This window comes from Pelophylax lessonae (genome assembly GCF_965119305.1).
Source record: "Pelophylax lessonae genome assembly, chromosome: 2".
NCBI lineage: Eukaryota > Metazoa > Chordata > Amphibia > Anura > Ranidae > Pelophylax > Pelophylax lessonae.
This window is the reverse complement of record NC_138769.1, coordinates 209,398,188-209,421,049: the sequence shown is the minus strand read 5'-3', so window position 1 is coordinate 209,421,049 and position 22,862 is coordinate 209,398,188. Positions and strand designations below refer to the sequence as shown.

Here is a 22,862-nt window from a genome sequence, read left to right as displayed (position 1 = left end):
CAAATCCCAACAGACTCAAAGCTGTAATTTAACCACTTGCTGACCAGCCGCCGCATAACGACGGCAGGTTCCCGTGAATCGCCATACCTGTACGGCGGTCTGCGGGAGCGATCCTGGGAGCGCGTGTGCTCGCCCACTCGCTAGTGGGGAAGCCAAACCACAGGGCTGGTGGCTGTGACTGCCGCCGGGCACCCGTGATCGCTCCCCGTGAAGAGAGAACAGCGGCCTGCTGCTGTTCTCTCTGGAATCAATGCAGAGCTCCTTTGTTCCTCCTATTTAGAAACACAGGTTTCTGTATTGATGATACAAAGCCCACCAGCCCCCCAAAGTTAGAAAACACCCCCTAGGCTCACACTTAACCCTTTAATCGCCCCTGGGTTAACCCCTTCCCTGCCAGTGTCATTATTACATTAACACTGCACATTTTCAGCCCTGATTACTGTAGTAATGTCACTGCCCCCCCCCCCCCCCCCAAAAGTTTAAAAAATGTCAGGGGTCCTATCTGTCCGCCACAATGTCACAGTCCCGCTAAAAATCGCAGATCGCAGCTATTACTAGTAAAAAATAAATAAAAAGGCATACATCTTTCCCCTAGTTTGTAGGCATGATAACATTTGCACAAACCAATCAAAATACGCTTATTGGGATTTTTTTTTTATCATATAAAATGATAAAAATTTGATTTTTTAATTTTATTTTTTGGAATGTTATATAGCAGAAAGTGAAAAAAAAAAAAAAATATATATATATATATAATTTTTTTTTTTTTTTTCTTTTTTTTCAGAATTGTCGTTCGTTTTTGGTTTATAGAGCAAAAAATATAAATCGCACAGGTGATCAAATACCACCAAAAGAAAGCTCTATTTATGGGTAAATAAGGACATACATTTTTTTGGGTACAGCATTGCCAGACCAAGCAATTGTCTTTTAAAGTAACGCAGTGCTGAATCGCAAAAAATGGCCTGGTCGTTAAGGGGGAAAATCTTCCGCCCCAGAAGTGGTTAAAGCAAAAGATTGTTTAACAAAATATTGACACAAGGGGGCGATCTTTTTTCCTTTTTTTTCCCTGACATGTTGGTGTTATAACTTTCACTTGGATGTTATAGGTTGCATTGAGTAAAATACAGCTGGATAAAACAAAACCTGTGTCTTCATTTCAGGCTGCAAAGCAACACAATGTTATTATTTTAGAGGGGGGATTCTTTTCTATAACCACTGTATAAAAGTTTTGCATTATGGGTTTAACCACTTCAGCTCCGGAAGGTTTTGGGATACGGTATTTCATTAATTTATCTGACAATTTCCTAGTCGTGTGACACTGTATCCAAATAACATTTTTGTCCTTTTTTTCCCCCACAAATAGAGGTTGCTTTTGGTGGTATTTGATCACCTCTGTTTTTTTATTTTTTGCATTTTAAACAAAGACCGACAATTTTGACCAAACAAAGACCGACAATTTTGAAAATAAAACTTGTAAATTTCGGCTATAAAACCTATCCAGTAAAAAAATGTCTTCATCATTTTAGGCCAATCTGTATTCTTTTTCGGTTAAAAAAAAAATATCCCAATAAGCATATATTGATTGGTTTGCGCAAAAGTTATAGTGTGTGCAAACTATGCAATATTTTTACATTTTTTATTTTTTTTTACTAGTAATGGCTGCAATCAGCGATATTGTGGCGGACAAATTGGACACCTGACACTTTTTTGAGGATCGGTGACACAGCGGTCACTGTACTAATTACACTGTCAGGGTAGGGGTTAACATCAAAAAGGTTAAATGTATGCCTAAGTTGTGCGTATTAACTGTGGGGGAGGAGGTTTGACTGGGGCAAGGCAAATATACGTGTTTGTTTTGCAGAAATACAGAAGCCGAACCTTCCCCTCTTACAGAACGATAATCTGCCTTGTTTACAGATTGTCTCTCTGCCCCTGTACAGTCTAATCGGCGGGTATAGAGTCTGTGGTACACGCGGCTAGGCTCCCGCTGTGTATAATCACGGCTGGTGGTATGCGCCCCAGGCCTTGAAGTGTCAGATCACATACTAGGTACGTGATCGGGGACAGAGCAACCGCCCTGTCACATTTGTATGTTTGTGGAGCGTTCGCAAAGTGGTTAAATATTGTTAAGGTGCACAGTGGGTGGAATTTACTTAAGCAGGATTTGGAGCAGTTGTGCATGTTGACTAATTTGCTTCTAACTTTCATACAGTCAGGTCCATAAATATTGGGACATCAACACAATTCTAATCTTTTTGGCTCTATACACCACCACAATGGATTTGAAATGAAACAAACAAGATGTGCTTTAACTGCAGACTTTCAGCTTTAATTTGAGGGTATTTACATCCAAATCAGGTAACCGGTGTAGGAATTGCAACAGTTTGTATATGTGCCTCCCACTTTTTAAGGGACCAAAAGTAATGGGACAAGTGGCTGCTCAGCTGTTCCATGGCCAGGTGTGTGTTATTTCCTCATTATCCCATTTATAAGGAGCAGATAAAAGGTCCAGAGTTCATTTCAGGTGTGCTATTTGCATTTGGAATCTGTTGCTGTCAACTCTGAATATGAGATCCAAAGAGCTGTCACTATCAGTGAAGCAAGCCATCATTAGGCTGAAAAAAAACAAAACAAACCCATCAGAGAGATAGCAAAAACATTAGGTGTGGCCAAATCAACTGTTTGGAACATCCTTAAAAAAAAGAAGGCACCGGTGAGCTCAGCTACACCAAAAGACCCGGAAGACCACGGAAAACAACTGTGTTAGATGACCGAAGAATTCTTTCCCTGGTGAAGAAAACCTCCTTTACAACAGTTGGCCAGATCAAGAACACTCTCCAGGAGGTAGGTGTATGCGTGTCAAAGTCAACAATCAAGAGAAGACTTCACCAGAGTGAATACGGAGGGTTTACCACAAGATGTAAACCATTGGTGAGCCTCAAAAACAGGAAGGCCAGATTAGAGTTTGCCAAACAACATCTAAAAAAGCCTTCACAGTTCTGGAACAACATTCTATGGACAGATAAGACCAAGATCAACTTGTACCAGTGATGGGAAGAGAAGAGTATGGAGAAGGAAAGGAACTGCTCATGATCCAAAGCATACCACCTCATCAGTGAAGCATGGTGGTGGTAGTGTCGTGGCGTGGGCATGTATGGCTGCCAATGGAACTGGTTCTCTTGTATTTATTGATGTGACTGCTGACAAAAGCAGCAGGATGAATTCTGAAGTGTTTTTGGCAATATTATCTGCTCATATTCAGCCAAATGCTTCAGAACTCATTGAATGGTGCTTCACAGTGCAGATGGACAATGACCCGAAGCATACTGCGAAAGCAACCAAAGAGTTTTTTAAGGGAAAGAATTGGAATGTTATGCAATGGCCAAGTCAATCACCTGACCTGAATCCGATTGAGCATGCATTTCACTTGCTGAAGACAAAACTGAAGGGAAAATGCCCCAAGAACAAGCAGGAACTGAAGACGGTTGCAGTAGAGGCCTGGCAGAGCATCACCAGGGATGAAACCCAGCGTCTGGTGATGTCTATGCGTTCCAGACTTCAGGCTGTAATTGACTGCAAAGGATTTGTAACCAAGTATTAAAAAGTGAAAGTTTGATTTGTGATTGTTAATGTGTCCCATTACTTTTGGTCCCTTAAAAAGTGGGAGGCACGTATACAAACTGTTGTAATTCCTACACCGTTCACCTGATTTGGATGTAAATACCCTCAAATTAAAGCTGAAAGTCTGCAGTTAAAGCACATCTTGTTTGTTTCATTGCAAATCCATTGTGGTGGTGTATAGAGCCAAAAAGATTAGAATTGTGTCGCTGTCCCAATATTTATGGACCTGACTGTATATAAGGCTATGTTCACACTGATCTGACATGGAAGTTGCATGACTTCCATGGGACTTCAATGAACAGGATCCGACTTTGAGATGATTGTGACTTGTCCTTTGACCAATCAAAACAATTCCTTTGCTCTGGTGTAGATTAAACCTCACACCCAGATCCATACCAGTCCCTTTGATTCTGGTATTAATCTTGAGGGGAAACCCCACGGCAAATGAAAAAAATGGTGTGGGGTCCCGGATCCCGCTTCCCCATGTGAATTAGTATGGAGTACATTGTACCCCTACTCATGCACCCAAAAAAAAAGTAGTGTTACACAAAACAAGAGACAGTTTTTGGAAAGTCCTTTATTAAAAATGAAGAGTGTCCCCCTTTGTAGCTCCAACGCGTCTTCTTTCTCCGGTTCTGTCACTAAGATCTTCTCCCTCCGTTGAGGTCTTCTTATTCGCCCCCCAAAGTAGTGCATAAACTACTTTTGGGAATCGGTGCAGAGCCGCAAAGTCGGCGTTGCACCGATTTGGACGGTGCAATTGGCGGTAATAGGCTCCGATTTGGCATACGATTTTACATGTCAAATTGGCTCAATGTGAATGTGGGCCTAAGGTAAGATCTAAAATTACCTGTGTGATGCCGTCTGTCACTAGCATTAACAAAACAGTCCCCTGTAACTTTTAACCTGTTGATCCTGTCGGTAAGTCTATTGTAAGGGATGCTTACAATGTTCTGATTTTAATCATTTGGTTAAAACCTTTATTCCAAAAGGATAAAAAAATAAGAGCAAGTTGTAAGCTGAAGTTAGGTTTTCATTTTTAGTCACCTATATGAATCCCATTCAAATCTTCTAGTGCATCTAATGCCACCCTCTCTAGTCAGTACTATTGTCCAAGGGTGTCTCCATTGCTCCTCCATACATTGAGGAGACACCCTAAGACCCCGTTCACACTGGGGCAACCTGTCAGGCGACCTGGTCGCCTGACAAGTCGCCGTGGGTCGCCTGCCATAGAGCAGCACAGGACCTGTTCTAATAGGAGCGTCACAAGTCGCTCCGACTTAGAAAAGGGGTCCGGAGCTTCTTTGGGGCGACCTGCATTGACTTCAATGATATGAAGTCCGTGCCGGCCGCTCCGAGGTTGCGGTGCGAGCTGCGCACCGTGACTTCACAGGTCGCCCGGCAAAGTCGGGTCGCCCCAGTGTGAACGGGGTCTAAGACTTCCTGTGTTTTTACTGGCTGAATCACCAGGGAGAAATCATAAATAGAAAACTTTTGCAGCCACAAAGATTATACAGTCAGATTGTAATGTGCTTGGTGAGCTTGGGGGCCCATTCACACCTATGTGCTTGATTAATTTGATCCTGAATGCAAACTGGGGCAAGTCATTTGCACAAAACTCCATTTAAATCCTAAGTGTACCTACCTTTCCTGGTCCTTAAATCCCTTCCGCAGCAGTTTTGTAATACCCATACTTTTTTCTGTGTGCCCTGCTTGGCTCTGTACATCCTTTACCTCAAAATCCTCTCAGCCAAGCCCTGCTGCTTATTCCATTTATTCCAACCGAAAATGTGTTCACTTATCCAGGTTGTGCTGTGTTGGCAGGTGTCTGCATCCCAAGACCGGCTTACAAATAAGTTGGCAGTTTTCACAAATACACAGATCAGCCAAAACTTTGACCACAGACCGCTTAAGTGAAAAATATTGATTATCTTGTTACAATGGCATCTGAAAGTGGGTGGGATATATTAGGTAGCAAGTGAACATGTCCCTGAAGTTTATATGTTGAAAGCAGGAAAAAATTTGCATCGTAGTTTGTTGTTTATGGGGCTGTGTAGCTGCAGACCCGTCTTAGCGCCCATGCTGATTTGTGTCCACAGCCAGAAGCGCCTTCCATGGGCACATGAGCATCAGAACTGGACCACAGGAACAATGAAAGCAGGTGGTCTGATCTGATTGATCTTGTTGTCTTTTCATCCTGTGAATGGCTGGGTGTATGTGTATCACTTACCTGGGGAAAGGATAGCACCAGGATGCAGTAACAGAAAAGGCAAGCCAGTGGAGGCAGTTTGATGCTTTGAGCAATGTTCTGCAGGGAAATCTTGGCTCCTGACATTCACATAGTTGTTACTTGACATGTACAACCTACCTAAACATTGTTTTTGACCACGTGCACCACTTTATGGAAGCGGTATTCCCTGACGGCAGTGGCCTCTTTCACCAGGATATTGTGCCCTGCTAATCTGCAAAAATGGCTTGAGGAGCACACCAATGAGTTTGAGGTGTTGCTTGTCTTCCAAGTTCTCAAGCTATCAATCCAATCGAGCATCTGTGGGATGTGCTGGAAAAAAAATGTGATCAATGCAGGCCCCACCTTACAGGACTTTACCTCATGCACACTGGCCGCTTGCCTAGCTATTTTGAATGCGGTGTAAAAAAAAAGTGCCTAAAGCTGCGTTTTTTCAATCTTGTTTAGCATTAGGGCTTTCATGTATTCCATTGGCCAGAATATTATTTTATTCTGACCATTGAAATGAATGAATGCTCCAGTGCTAAATGCGCTTAGCGTCAGATGTTTTTATTTAAGCCAAAACACTTCTCTCCCAAACTTGCAAATGATTCTTTTTCTGCCTCGAATCGCCTGTGAATGCCCATGTGTGCATGGACACATAGGCTAACATGGAGGGGCGTTTAGAGCAGAAAAAAGGTCAAATGCCCTTAGAAGCAGCTTATGTGATGGCCAGTATGCATGAGCTCTTAAAATCACACTAAAACTTTTTTGTTTTGTTTTTTTAATTCTTAAAATGAATGTTATGCATATATACAAATTATGGTATGAAGTGAGGGCCTCATAAGTCCAAAGGACTAAAGCCAATGAAAGCACCAGCCTGATTAGTAATAAACACAGAAGGAATATTTAAAAGATGGGCATTTTAGACGGTGGTTCCCATGGGTATATCAAAGTATGTCACACAGATATATATATATATGTTTGTTTAAAGTGCAAAAATTTTTTAATTTTAAAAAACTTTTTATACTTTAAACAAACATATGTATCTGTGTGACATACCGTGATATACCCATGGAAACCACCGTCTAAAATGCCCATCTTTTATATATTCCTTCTGAATGTTATGCATACCTGCTCTATGAAAGGATGTTCCACAGAGCAGGTCCCTTACTTCTTCCTGGTGCTGTCTGCTCCTTCTGTTCTCCATGTGTCCCCTATGTGGGTATGTTCCCGAGCTGGACTGTAAGCGTTTATAGATGCACAGTGCAGCTTGGCCACACCTCTCGCTCCTCCTCCATAGAATTTGACTTACAGCAGCAGAAGCCAGAGGTTCCCACTGCTCTGTGAAGCCTTTGAATCCACGAGAACCGCACTGCAGATTGACACAGTGCTGGATTAAAAAAGGATTTGGGTAGGTGTTTGGGGGAGATGCAGAGAATGCATTAGTGGGAGAAAACTCCCATGCACAAATTTTTACCTATAGATAAGTAAAACTTACCGGTACAGTAAATATCTCCTAAACGTGCACTGTCTAGAACAGGGATCCTCAAACTACGGCCCTCCAGCTGTTGCAGAACTACGCATCCCATGAGGCATTGTAAAACTCTGACATTCACAGACATGACTAGGCATGATAGGAATTGTAGTTCCTGAACAACTGGAGGGCCATAGTTTGAAGACCCCTGGTCTAGAAGATATTTACTTGTGAAGCCTCCGGTGACGTCACGGGCTTATGCACTTTAATGGAACAGCATACTGTTCCTTTATATCACTGTGTTGTGAACACCGGCTCGTCCAACCAAAGGATCGCAGCCCGCCAACCCTGAAGGAAAACTGGGTGGAGATGGAAGCCTTGTCAGCGGTGACAGCACACCACTGGAGGGCTTCACTTTAAGGTGAGTTTCACATAATGCGCTAGTATGCAATGCATACTAGCACATTACAGCTTTCAAAAAAAAAAAAAAGACCACTGGCCCGCTGGCGGTTTACTTCTACTTTAGGGTTAAAAAGAAAAAATACTTGGAATCACTGTAAGGATCTGCTACTGATGGCTTGATGCTAGATATCACAGCATACCTTCAGAGGTCTAATGGAGTCCATGCCTCAACGAATCAGCTTTGTTTTGACGGCAAAAGAGAAACCTACTTAATATTAGATGGGTGGTCATAGAGTTACGGCTGATCGGTGTATATTTGAACTGTGTATTAACTGCTTTCCTTCTCTTTCTATCATCACACTTTTAACAGTTTTCCATGTAGGAACCCCTCTCTTATATACAATATCACAGCTTTACAGTTCAGGCCCCCTGTGGCTGTTTGTGTCTTTGTAAAACTTGATTCTGTTTTTCTAAAATTAAAAAAAGGTTTGATGCCAATTTGGCTTTTATATCTTCTTAATAATTTTGCATGTCAACATGAATAGCTTCTCGTGATTTTTTTTTTTTTTCTTTTTTTCAAGTTTTTTTTTTTTTTTTCCTCAACTTTTACTGCTATTCTTTTGTTTTTTAATGTCTGTGGATGTTGCATTACCTTTTCATGTAATGGATCACATTAATCGTAGCTAGTGAATTGTTTTTATTGTCCAAAGGTCATTTTGCCATAAAGCTTTGCCTCTTAGCTTTTTTTTTTTTTTTTTTTTTACTCTCCCATGTTTGCTTTTAGGAGCGGTGTCACAAGTACTGGACAGCCTGGAGGAGATCCATGCGCTCACAGACTGCAGTGAGAAAGATCTCGATTTTCTGCACAGTGTTTTTCAGGATCAGCACTTGCACACACTACTAGATGTAAGTTTTACATTTTTTTTTTTCATAACATGCTCTTTTGACCCTGTTGCTTAATCATGCTTGTGTACCAGTTTAATTAGTCTCTCATCAATATTGAGGAACATTCCTAAAACCATAATTGTTGTAATTGGTCATAAAGTTTTAAATATATCATAATTATGGAACATATTAGCTGCAGGGCCGGTGCAAGGATTTTTGGCGCCCTAGGCAAAAGAAAAATTGCCGCCCCCCCCATATGCTCGGCCCACGATGTGAAAAGAGAATTACAATATGAAGGGAAAATTTTTCTTTCTTTAATCATATATTGTGTGTTGTTATTAGGGGGAAAAAATATTGTTACCTCTTGGATAAGAAAAATAGACTTTTCACTTTGCAATAGCCTTTTCCCTTAGTTTAGTGAATGTGGGGAAAAATCCTGTGCTCCCTGTTTGTATTTGGCAGCAAGATTGTCTTAGGCCTTTATCCTTCATCAGAGGCTCTCCTCCCCCACCGCTATCCATCATAGGCTCTCCTCCCCCACCTCTATCCTCCATCATAGGCTCTCCTCCAGCACCGCTATCCTCCATCATAGGCTCTCCTCCAGCACCACTATCCATAGGAGAGCCTATTAATGAAGAATAGAGGTGGTGGAGAAGAGTCTATGGGGAAAAATAGTGGTGGTGGAGGAGAGCCTATGATGGATAGCGGTGCTGGAGGAGAGCCTATGATGGAGGATAGCGGTGCTGGAGGAGAGCCTATGGTGGAGGATAGTGGTGCTGGAGGAGAGCCTATGGTGGAGGATAGCGGTGCTGGAGGAGAGCCTATGATGGAGGATAGCGGTGCTGGAGGAGAGCCTATGATGGAGGATAGCAGTGGTGCAGGAAAACCTATGATGGAGGATAGCGGTGCTGGAGGAGAGCCTATGATGAAGGATAGCGGTGCTGGAGGAGAGCCTATGATGAAGGATAGTGGTGCTGGAGGAGAGCCTATGATGGATAGTGGTGCTGGAGGAGAGCCTATGATGAAGGATAGTGGTGCTGGAGAAGAGCCTATGATGGATAGTGATGCTGGAGGAGAGCCTATGATGGAGGATAGTGGTGCTGGAGGAGAGCCTATGATGAAGGATAGCGGTGCTGGAGGAGAGCCTATGATGAAGGATAGCGGTGCTGGAGGAGAGCCTATGATGGAGGATAGCAGTGGTGCAGGAAAACCTATGATGGAGGATAGCGGTGATGGAGGGGAGCCTAAGATGAAGGATAGCGGTGGTACAGGGAAAACCTATGATGGATAGCAGTGGTGGAGGGGTTAAAACCCCTTTAGACAGTGAGTAAGTCTCCTATAACTATTTATAATAGTGAAGTCTTTATCAAAACCTATTGGACCCCCCCCCCCCCCCCGAGGTGTGTGCTGTGCTTGGGGCTCGCTGAGAGTTGTAGTTCTATGTCAGTCATGTGACCTCCCCAGCCCCCTCACCTGGATGATCTGGAACACCTGGTGCTCCTCCACATACACAGCCATGTGTGCGGGGATTCTTAGGGGCTTGTTGCTGGCGTCCATGTCTCCTCAGATCTCCGAGTTGCAGGCCTCAGATTCCCTGGACGGGCGGCAGCAGTACTCCTTGGCAGCACAAGCAGCTCCCTCTATCACATTTCCCTACCCCGGCGCTGAGTCAAACTTCCTGACTCGCTCATTAGTTCTCCCCCCGCCCTATCTCCTCCGCCGGCTGACGTCATCTGCGGGGGAAACCTAATGCGCATGCGCGGCATCGCCGCTACGAAGATTTCCGACGCTGGAGCCCGGTGTCAGCCCTGAGACTCGCACACATCTCAAAAGCGCCCAGGCAGCCGCGGGCGCCGCCGCGCAGGTGCAGCACAACAGGAGGGGCGCCGCCTGCAACTGCCGGTCCATACTGATTCCGGGACGGGGTGCAGCAGGTAGGATGCTGGCGCCCCCTGCTGAGTTGGCGCCCTAGGCGACTGCCTGGTTCGCCTTACAGGTAGCGCCGGCCCTGATTAGCTGTGGAATAAAACACCCAAAGAATTTCTGAAAAGGAATCATGTTTCCATTTAGCACACCTTTATAATTGTGTGTGCCTGTAAAATTTAGAACCCTGTGCTTTTGTATAAGGATTTTAGTAGTTGAGCAGTGAAAGTAGCTTTTTTTTTTTTTTTTTTCCGCCTTGCTGAAAGCTGCAGAATGTCATTTTGATTTACAGTGTTAAGAAAAAAAGAATATGCTGTTTTCTAAAGCAGTATATACTTAGCCTTGTTCCCTGAATTGCTAAAACGTTTTTTGAAATTGGCCTTCATTATGAGCCATCAGTTTAAGTCATCTGTCCCCTGCCTGCAGCTGCAGAGTGGAACCCTTGCTCTTTGTGGGCAAGCAGTGATCTAACAGAACAAAGCTCATCCTTCCTGCCTATTAGGGAGCTCTGACTATCCCAGTAAATCTGCAAAGAGGCCACTCTTTCCCCAATGAGAGCAATAACCCCACTCTGCAGCGTAAAAAGGATTCACTACCATGCGTTGAGGCAGTCTTGCCTCCTGATTCCGTATTTTTTTTCCTCTCCGAACAGAAATTTTCAGTAGGACTAGCCCTCCGGCTATATTGTAAGCATTAGGGGGTGGTAAAATCATAGCTCATCCACCTGTTTTTAACGCACCCACCCAGCCATGGCCTTCTGTGTGACAGAGGACTTTGGGGCTTTAAAGCTAAGGTATCTTTCTCACTAATTTGAAACTGCAAGTTAATAATTGTGCATGCATGCTTTCACATCTGTGTAACCACTTGCATTTTCCATATTTCCATATTATCCATATGCTATCTTGCCTAGTTTAATCATCAGCATTAAAAGGAGCAAAGGTGTTAACTGCTGTCTGAGGGAAGTGATATAATCATTCCATCACATGAATGTTCTTTAGGAACATTTTATTTTCATTCTTTGCCAGGAACAAGGAGTGTAATATGAAAGTTTTATCCCCAACCTTATCCTCCGGCTCTTTTCTGCTCTTTTCACCTACTTGTTTTAAGTGATCTATGGAATGATGGTCTTTGCTCCTTATACAAATATAACTGCATAATGAAATGTTAAGGCTACATTCACACAGCGGTTTAGCGAAGTATAGCTCACTGAATACAGAGGTGGTCAGTGCTGCCTCTGGACACAACAACGCTCAGTGATATGACTGCATACATTGGCTGTAACCAGTTTGTGTTCAGTTAGAACTCAGCAGAGGTGCCAACCCTTGACGCACACTGTCTGCACCCAGGGTAAATATTCTCATGCCAACCGAAGTAGGGCCTGTCATTGAATTATACAGAACGCAGCTCATCCAGCTGGTGCTGGTCGCACACAGTGTGCACAAGCAGCATTTACAACTGCCAGCAAGAAATTACTGATTGCTGCCAATGGCCGTCCCTGGCCATACACAAACTGCCATGTAGCCTAAGATTGAGGTGTGAAAAGTCTATGTGCTCTGAGCTGTTTAGCGAGCAGAGCTAAAGCCAACAAATGGTAAATACCAGATCCTGCACTGTCTGCACAGCAGCTGGGAGACCACCTGTGTGTGTATATATGCACTTACAATTTCAGAGTGTTTGCTTTAAAAAAAAAATAAAAGGTATGACTATTTGTTCTGGGCAAGAGCGGTTGAATTGGAACATTCTGCTGGATCTTTACTGCGCTGAGACCCCCACCATGCCATGGGAATTTTTACAGAGCTCCACTCTGATGGAGGCATATCATGAAGGAAATGTTGAGGCTTCTAGTGCAGACTCTCCTACTGAAAAATATAGTTACTAGGCCCTCTGGCTTCAGTATGTTGGCCTGGAACAAGACTTGCAACTGATTTATCATGATGTTGCAATGTACAGAATAGATGTGTCCTATCTTTCTGCGCTTGTTTTGTCGCATTTTGCAAAAGTCTGCCAGATTTGCCATGGAGCACATGTTCAGATAATGAAGTATTGATGAAGGGTTCCACATTAGCTGGCCATGGACAGATTGAAATTCAGCCAGTTCAGTGGGGATTAGATGAATTTAGATCATGTGTGGTCATCCTCATTCGACAGAAGTCTGTCGTTGGTTCGACCTCTGTCAAACTAACAACGTGGTAAACTTTTGTCAATCAGTGGCTGTAGCCACTGATCAGTTAATTCTTTACTAATGCTGGCCATACACACGCAGAATTTCGGCCGAAAATGGTCGTTTTAGGAAAGATTGTTCGAAAATGGGGCCGTTAGTGAACACAAGTTTACTGACGATTTCAATTGTGTGCCCGACTAATGTCGATGGATACATAGCGAAAACTTTTATCGTTTCTACAAAAGTTGTTACGTGTAAGTTAAAATTGAAACGAAAATAATATTCTGACTCGTATTGTGCATGTTATCGAACGATCATTATGATCATGAAATCTATTATGTAAAAGAGTTTATTCTGTAAGTTAGTGGCCAATTCGCTTTCGACTGATGAATAATCGTTCAGTCTGCAAACGGCCAAAATTCTGTGCGTGTATGGCCAGCATAAATATGTCTGTGCTTCCTTTGGCTTACTGCAAAGAACCTTAAAAGACACAAAGCAAAACAAATGTGATCTTTGCACCAAAGTTCAACAGAAGCAGAATGGTTTTCTGTTGCTTTTTGAAAGAAAAATGTGGTGTAAGCTGTTTAGGAAAGCAACGCAGTAGAGGTTTCTGGTGTCCAGGAGGAGGCAGAGACAATGAGCAAGAGACTCTTGCTATAGACTTGCAAAGTATGCTTCCCCTTTGAATAAGATTTGGGGTAATAAAACTTCAGATAATTTTGTAGATTTTGGCCTTGAGGAGTTTGATTTAAGTAAAGCGGAAAATACCATGTCCTGAGTGGGTTGGTACTTCATGCTTTATACCAAATTACTAAGGTGGTAGATGGCAGAAATTGAGGTAAAAAAATACCAGCTAGCAGTTGCTTTGGAGTGTGTACATTCAACTGCTAGTCGGGCTGGTGATTTTCAAGAGCGGTGTGCAGCCCTCATGACCTAATCAACTAATGCTTTAAAGTGGATGTAAACCTGATTCATGAAATTTTACCTAGGCGCACATATCTGCAGTGTTTTCTTCTCTCTCTCTCTCTCTCTCTCTCCCCAGAGTCTCTTGTTTTTCTCCTGCTCGTTCTTCTGTTATTAGCATGTTAACTTCCTAAATTTCTAAAACCAGGCTGAAATTTGTGTTTGTGTGGGTGCTATAAATAGATTAGCAGAGGGCTTGTCTATTCACAGCACATTCCTTTCCTCCTCTACCTGTGTGGAGGGGGGGGGGGATGCGCCTTTCCTCCAATCAGCTGTTTTACAGTGTCTGCCAAGACTACACTCCCAGTGCTGAAGAGGAAAATTCTAACACATTGTGAACTTTCTAAAGCATATAGCAAGCTGAAGACAGCAGATATACATGTAAAACTTATGTAGGGAGTTTGTCTCATCTCTGTGTATCATCTGAGGCTGTTCACTTCACTGGGTATATGTGAGGGTTTTCATCCACCTTAAGGAGAAGAGCCATGAACCTGTTAGTAAAACCAAGGTACATGCCACTGTCCCATCCCACAACTGAGATTGTGAGGATGTGCCTCCTCAAATGATAGTGAGGATGAGGAGAGAGTTTGATGCATTAATGTCAGTCTTGTATTGTAATTGTAATAGTTTGTATGTACAGCATTTTTGTTTAGTAAAAGCGCATTCTTGCACTACAGAGGTTCCTATGCTTCCTTTATTGCAAAGTGACCTTTAGGCCCCTTTCACACATGCGGACAGTTCAGATCCACCTGTCAGTTTTTCAGGTGGATCTAACGGATGCCCCATGCATCTCTATGGGGCAGCGGATGTCAGCGGAGACATGTCCGCTGACATTCGATCTGATCCTGTCCGTCAAGTCCGGAACGGATGGAAACCCTGTTTTCCATCCGTCTGGCGGATCGGATGAGAATGGACAGGCGGTCCATTCTCATCCAATTCCCCCATAGAGGACAGCGGGGATCTGACACCTCCCTCTCCGCACACAGCGCGGAGACAGAGCTGTCGGCGGATCGATCCCCGCTGAGAAAAACGAAGTCTGCCGACGTACACCCTTTTGGTTAAAAGGGCCTGAAAGACATAAAACAAAAGTCCTGCTGTCACAATACAGTGTCTTGACAGGGGGGGGTTTGGATTCCTCCATGAACTTTGTGTAAATGGAGGAATGTGTTGTTTTTTTTTTTTTTTTTTTGTTTGCTTTTCTTTTCCTCTGTTTAACCTGCTAGCTGAATGAATAAACAAACCATCTATGGCCAACTTTACTTATTTTGTGGGAGATCAGTATGGGCTCTTTCACACGGGCGTTCCGTATGTCCGTTTTTCATCCCATCCGTTTGCGGATGAAAAACGGACATAATGTATCTCTATGTAAATACGGATGTCCGTTTTTCGTCCGTTCAGTTCAGTTTTTTTGAACGGAAGAGAATCCTATTTTTTCTTCCGTTCAAAAAACGGAACGGACGCAAAAACGGATGTCAGTGGTGTCATCCGCTGACATCCATATTTACATAGAGATACATTATGTCAGTTTTTAATCCGCAAACGGATGGGATGAAAAACGGACATACGGACCGGATGACACAAGTGTCATCCGTGTCCGTTTCAAAAAAAAAAAAAGGAACTGATCGGGCATAAAAAACTGAACGCCCGTGTGAAAGAGCCCTATGTTAATTTTGCCGCAAACTAGTTCATAAAACTTGTGACAAATGTGCAAAAACAGACAGACATGCAAAGGTGATGTGGTTTGAGGGTGGGGGTCCTCTTGCAACCATGTAACACATTACACCCTAAAAACATGGTGCAAAATTTAAAGTCAGCTGTTAACGAGAGCTGAAGCAGCCAAGAGGTGGGGCGCATTGGAGGTAATCTAGTTTTACTGTGCAAATATACAAAAACAGGTTTTGGCTGGATTCAGCTCTAGGCTAAACGCACTGCGAAATAAAAATTTGTCTGGTTATTTAAGTCTGCCTACTAAATAATGTTACGTTTCTTTTGTGTATAGTATTTTGTTTGTTCTTCCAATATATCAACTATTTTTTTAGAATTGCCAAGCTTCAACTTAGTTCAATACAAATAAACAGTAAACTATATGTGCCAAAAAGTCCACAAATAGTGAATTGTCCCAAAAATTGTGGTGATGAAAGTATATAGTGATGAAAAAAAGTCTGTATGGCAATCTTCTAATACACCTCTTGTAAAGTGATTCACCGCCACCACACAGAGACTCAAATCTGCTTACCAAAATTATATGACTCTAAAATGATTAGTTGTCGTATGAAGCTCTCATAAACTCCATATTGATAAACTCCATTTCCCAATAGGCAAGCTATACTCTGATTATTATGCTTCTCCTGAGGAGACACCGCAATACACCTCCACTTCCATAGGTCCATTTTTGCCAGGAACGCCAAAAATTGGAGTGTGTAAAATCTGGTGTGCAGAGCTACATCAGAGCTGTGGACTTTATTTTATTTATTTTATTGAGAGAGCAGCACTTTTGGCATTTCAAATTTTTTTCTGTGAAAAATATCTCATGGCATGCTGCCGGTTACACTAATTACATTGATTGTACAGTATCTCACAAAAGTTAGTACACCCCTCGCATTTTTTGTAAATATTTTAATATATCTTTTCATGTGACAAACATGTTGCCACTGGAGTCCTCTAACACTCCTCCATGACGACATCACGGAGATGGTGGATGTTAGAGACCTTGCACTCCTCCTCCCTCCGTTTGAGGATGCCCCACAGATGCTCAATGGGGTTTAGGTCTAGAGACATGCTTGGCCAGTCGATCACCTTTACCCTTGGCTTCATTAGCAAGGCAGTGGTCATCTTGGAGGTGTTTGGCATTGGTATCATGTTTGAATACTACCCTGCGGCCCAGTCTCTGAAGAGAGGGGATCATGCTCAGCTTCAGTATGTTGTCACAGTACATGTTGGCATTCATGGTTCCCTCAATGAACTGTAGCTCCCCAGTGCCAGCACCACTCTTGCAGCCCCAGACCATGACACTCCCACCACCATTCTTGACTGTAGGCAAGACACACTTGTCTTTGTACTCCTCACCTGGTTGCCGCCGCACACTTAACACCATCTGAACCTAATGAGTTTGTCTTGGTCTCATCAGACCACAGGAAATGGTTCCAGTAATTCATGTCCTTAGTTGCTTGTCTTCAGAAAACTGTTTGTGGGCTTTCTTGTGCATCATGTTTAGAAGAGGCTTCCTTTTGCGACGACAGCCATGCAGGCCAATTTGATGCAGTATACGGCGTATGGACTGAGTATTGACAGGCTGACCCCCCCACCCCTTCTAAGTAGAACCTGTTGCTGTATGGTCTTGGCCACTGTGCTGCAGCTTAGTTTCCGGGTCTTTGCAATTTTCTTATAGCCTTGCCCATCGTTATGTGGAGAAACAATTTTTTTCAGATCCTTAGTTCTTTGCCATGAGGTGCCAAATTGAACTTCCAGTGACCAGTAAGTATGAGAGAGTGAAAGCGATTAACACCAAATTTAACACACCTGCACCCCATTCACACCTGAGAACTTGTAGCTGTGTGTTGAATTATTTTGAGGGGACAGCAAATTTGCACTGTTATACAAGCTGTACACTCACTACTTTACATTGTAGCAAAGTGTCATTTCTTCAGTGTTGTCACATAAAGATATAATAAATATTCACAAAAATGTGAGAGGGTGTACTCACTTTTGTGAGATATTGTATGTTTAACCACTTAAGAACCAAGCCTATTTCTGACACATGTTTACAAGATGAAATCCGTATTCTTTGCTAGAAAACTGCTTAGAACCCCCAAACATTATATATTTTATATAGATAGATAGATATAGATATATATATAATTTTTTTTTTTTTTTTTTTTGCGAAGACTCTGAAGAATAAAATGACGTTGAAATATTTTTTGGCACGTGGTATTTTTGCAACAGTCTTTCACACGCAGCTTAGAGTCACACAGAATGTCTTTTGCTAGAATTTTTGCTCTTGCTCGGACAATCGCGGTGATGTCTCGTGTGATTTCAACACTGTTTACATTTGCAGGCACGACTTAAGTATGCGTTTTCTTTGGTGGTCAAACTCACGAGGATGGAGGCGCTTTACATTTTTTTTTCCTATTTATTTTATTTTTAACAATGTTCCTTAAAAAATAAATCTGATCACTTTTATTGCTGTCACAAGGAATGTAAACATCCTTTGTGACATTAATAGGCAGTGACAGGTGCTCTTTATGGAGGGAACTGGGATCTAAAATACCCCAAACCCCTCCAATACACTTCAAAGTATTCAAAACGTCGAAATCTGCATTTCTCTTTCGGACACAGCTCCTGATTCTTCACCATTGGGTTATACTGCCCCCTACAGGAGTAGGACACTAGGTAGGAAAAAGCTTGACTATGTCTATGGGCAGTCCCAGGGGGATATACACCCACTCTCAGCTATAGGCACTATATTGCCTTGTCAGGAATAAGGACCTAGCTCCTTGCTGGGATCTCTGGTCCTGGCAATTTTTTCATTTCAAATGGAATTTTTTTCCCTGTTATTTTTTTGTTCCTATGAGACCTATAATCAAGTGCCGGACTGGATGGCGAACTGGATAATATAGATCCTTAGGGTCCCCCCAGTCTGGCCAGCGAACGCATGCATACCTCAGCTCCGCGCTAGGTCAGCCATGACGTAGCCCCACTGGACGGGGGCTGGCCTGCAAGTTCAATGTCTCGCAAGGATGCATACTAACTGGCTTCAGCCTGAGTCGCATCGTTTCCTCCTGGCCGACAGCACCCACATTACAATGGAGCGGTGCCCACCCTGTTCCTGGTGTGGTAAGTGGCTGTCCCCCCATTGGAGAGTTTTGGGGTAAACGTGGGCCCCTTCCTGGGATGGTCGGACCCAAGGGTTCCCCTCCCTTCCCCCCCCCCCCCCCCCCGCCCCTCTAAAATTTCTGTCGCTGGGTTTCCCCCCCCCCCCCCAATGAGGTGATGAGCTGGCTTTGCCACATGCTCTTAAAGGCGGTTGGTTGTAGTTGCTGCTGACCGCTTTTTCTAGGGTGTGCAAAGGGGGGGTCGAGCAGAGTTCCCTGCCACCTGGGGGTTGGTGACTATGGCAGGAATGTCCTCTGGGCTCCCTGCAGTGGTTGTTGGTCTGGGGGAGCAAATGTTTTTTACCATCCGCGCCTCAAGCGTGCGGATCTGGCCAAAAATTTAAGCTGCGGCTTTGCAGCCTATTCGTCGGAACCTTCAACGGGGGGTGGAACAAAAATTGGCCTTGAGTACCATCAAGGGCCAGGTATCGGGTTTTGGCGGTCTTTTTCCAACGACCTTTGGCAACACACTCCCTGGTGCATACCTTTTCTTCAGGGCGTCTAACATTTGGTTCCTTCAGTGCGTTGCCACCCTGGAATCTGAATGTGGTGCTTTCAACTCTACTGAAGTTTCTCTTTGAAAATATTCGGGAGGTTTCCCTGCTTAAGCTACCCCAGAAGGTGGCCTTTGGTGGCTATAACCTCTGCATGCAGGGTGTCGGAACTGACGGTGTTATCCTGTTCACTTTATGATGCTTCACAAGGATAAGGTGGTGCTTTGCCTCTGTTCTTCATTCCTTCCTATGGTGGTCTCTTACTGTCATTTGAATGAAGACTTTGTATTGCCTTCCCTGTGTCCCAGGCCTTAACATCTGAAATTGCCTTGCATGTCTTGGATGTGGTCTGGGCAATTAGAGGGTGTACCTGGCAGCTATGGAGTCTTTTAGGAAGTCAGTCTCTTTGCGCTCACAGACGGACCTCACTAAGGGTTGTCCGCTTCTTCTGCGACCATTTCCTGATGGATCAGACAGACAGTTATTCAGGCCTCGAAAAGAGAAATCCAACTTGCAACTGAATATTACTTGTATAGGAAATCAGTAGCGCAATCTGACATTTCACCAACTACATATAAATTCATAGAGAGAGTTTGTGGGAAATACAACACAATGAAATCAACGCAATTAAAAAACAATGTGACTAGCTTGACTTGGAAGAGACCGTGCTATCCCGATGTGAAATAGAAAAACACCTCACGCTCCACCACCGATGTGTATTCACACTCCCAATAAACTGGCGACTCACCGGGAAAAAATGCCTTCCGCTCTCATGGACAAGGCAAAAATCACTTTAAATTTGTCATCACGATCCCCTGGATGCTTGGTATACGTTCCTCTTTAAACCTCCTTCTCACCGGGATGTTATAGTGCGGATATATGTAAAAAGAAAAACCTATGCTAGTGTAATACCGTTTTAGCAATCACATTTATTAAAACAGCAGTTATTACACTCACATCTTCCAATGTTTAAAAATTTGCATATATGACTGACCATGCTGAGCATATCCTGTGGATCACACCCTCTCCATGCTGGTGAATCGATTGGTGACACCCGCCAGTCACTGTCAGCTATTTCTAGATGCTGTACAGTCATGCCCCACCGCATTTCGTCATTCTGACTTCGTCACAGGGGGGTGGCGCACAGCCCAGCTCTCCGAAATATAAGCTAGCGCACATTCAACTATATGCAAAATAGTAACCCTTTCCAAGGATCTGGTGGAAATAAACCGCTGGCTTGTAATTTTAAGCATATGGCTTTAATCACGGACAATTATTCAACCATCTGGTTCAGGCCTGTTGTATCAGTGGTCAGGTTCTTCCTTTCCCTGTTTAGGCACACTCTACTAGGGCGCTTAGTGTCTCCTGGGCTTTCCGTCTTCAAGCGTCAGTGACGCAGATTTTGCAAGGTGGCCACCTGGTTGTTGGTGCACACTTTTACAAAGTTTTTTGTAAAGTGGTGGTGTTGGCATCTGCGGATGCTTCTTTTGGCCGCAAGGTTTTGCTGGCTGCTGTTTGGAGGACCTGGTCCTCTTTGAGGGTGTATTGTTTTTTTCAGGTGGGCTCCAGTAGTTTTGGTTTTTGGTGTATACCACCTGGGACTGCCCATAGGCGTAGTCAAGCTTTTTCCTGCCTACTGACCTACTCCTGTAGGGAGCAGTGTAAGCCAATGGTTAAGAAAAATCAGGTGCTGTGTCCGTCAGTGAACATCAGCGACATGGATTTTACGGTAAGTCAAAAATCCCATTTTTTGAATACTGTTAGTTTTCTAAATCAGCGCTATTAGCAGCCAGGTAAACCGGAAATGACGTTGCTTCATGGTTACTTGTTTGGAGACCCAATCCAAGCCAGATTCGGATTCACATCTGCCGGCTGGTTGCTCGGGTCTCCCAGTGGGGCGGGAGGCCCAGGCAGAGTGGCAGGAGGGGGGACGTCCCCTCCCGCTCGCTGGGATAATATCCAAGCAGCTGCTGAGCGATATTGGTTATCACCAAAAAGCCGACCGCTGGCTCTAAATAACGGTACCAGGTTGATGCCTGCAGCTGCAGGCATCACCCCTGTATAACCACTTCAAGCCAACGTACAGGTACGTCAGTTTGTGGGAAGTGGTTAAACCGCTAGCACGGTTACGATTGTTTTGTTTATCATCTATTTGTTATTTTCTATAAGATCTTAAGCCGCTAATATCTGCTCCTTTTAAAAAAAAAAAAAAAAAAAAAAAAAAGGGAATTCCTAAAGACAATTTTTGCTTCTTTTACCATTGTTCTAGTGGCTGTAGCTTTGGTTTTCTGTAAATCTGCCTATCCCAAAGGTCTAATATCTGTGAATGTTTGTTTGATATGGTGTTCAGTGTACACCCAGGTGTGGTCTTTACAATTTGCTAATCATAGACTTGCACTGCAATGGTCAAATATGTTGACATGTATGTATGTATGTATGTATGTAAAATTAGTTTTTCTATAGTTAGTTTTTCTGGTGTTTTCCTTGTGCATGAACTCCAAGTGAGTAGAATGAGTGATAGTTTTGTTTTTTTCCACCCAGGCATATGGTTTGTGCAGCTAGGATTTTTAGCAATTATTGAGACCTAAGTTTACTAGCTTTATTTTACAGATTGTTTTATATTGTGCAGTGTCAGTAATTTAAATTGTATTTTAATCTGTATTAAAATAAGTTCCTTAGCTATATAAACATTTCCTTTGCAAACAAAATGTAGGTGTCACCGTTTGGCTTTTGGCAGTTCAAAGTAGTCACTGAGGGGTGTCTGTAATTTAGACAGCAAGCTAAAGTTAGGCATGCGAGAAAAATCAGTATTTTGTACACTCAAGCATATTGGTCACATTCCAGGAAACGTTTTCGGAATACAGATGTCAACCATTTTGCTAGTTATATTTCCCTTGAGCTGATGAACAATATCTCCTTTTGTTGACTGGGGGCCAGACTGGGATACAAGACTTGGGTACTTATGCTCCACTTTCCCTTTAATTGTGAAGCAGTTATTTAGTATGTAGATAGGCTGCATGAGCTCTCGGTCTGTTGATTTATCAGGGATTTCAGATTCTGCTGGTAAGTGGCTGACATTTTCTTTTTTTTTTTAATTGAATAACTTTCGATGATTACATTGTTGTAAACTTAATATTATATAGGGGATATAATTTTTTTTAAACAAGAATATTGAAATCGTGTCCTCACAAGTGAAATTTATTCTATTTAAACCGTTATCAAATGTTTGTTTCCTAATCATTTGTATGTATTTACCATTGACAAGTTAACAAATCATAATAAAAAATAATTTAGAATTACAAAATTTTATTGCGTTACTGGTAATTCAGATTTTTCCATAGGTTTATCATTTCAAGAGTGGATTGTTTTATCTGTAAAATGTCATCAGTATATATTTTGTAGATTTCATTGTGATATTGGTAGACGCTCTGAGCCCTCATTCACTCTGAATCCAACTTTGAAATCCTGCGATTTCCCTTGAAATCGCAGGATTTCAATGCTGCAGGTCAGTGCAATTTAAGGTATAACTTGGCTGACATCTGTGCAATTTCATGCACAGATGTCTATGCAAGTCACACCTGAAATTGTCAAAACTAGTGCAGGAATTTTTCTCAAATTGGTGCAGCACCGCAAATTTAGCGCCGCACCAATTTAAACCATTCCATTGCCGACAATAGGATGCAGCTTGTCATGTAATTTGGACCTGTCAAATCGCATGACAAGTCATTCCTGTGTGAACAGGGACTTAATCTAATTAGTTCTATGCTTTAAATTTCCTCAATATTTTTTGGTTATATCCGCTCTCAAAAAAGCACAAAAGCACCTTCTCTTTCGTTCA

General features: G+C 42.9%; 1 protein-coding gene across 12 annotated transcripts in view; it reads left to right on the top strand.

Annotated features, from left to right (window-relative positions):
* CASK (calcium/calmodulin dependent serine protein kinase) overlaps positions 1-22,862 on the top strand; it is a 651,701-nt gene that overhangs the window by 406,683 nt on the left and 222,156 nt on the right. For all 12 annotated transcript variants that reach the window (XM_082246666.1, XM_082246669.1, XM_082246671.1 and 9 more), the window contains one exon: positions 8,512-8,633. In XM_082246666.1, coding sequence (XP_082102792.1) covers positions 8,512-8,633 — 122 coding nt within the window. The remainder of the gene's footprint in view (positions 1-8,511; positions 8,634-22,862) is intronic.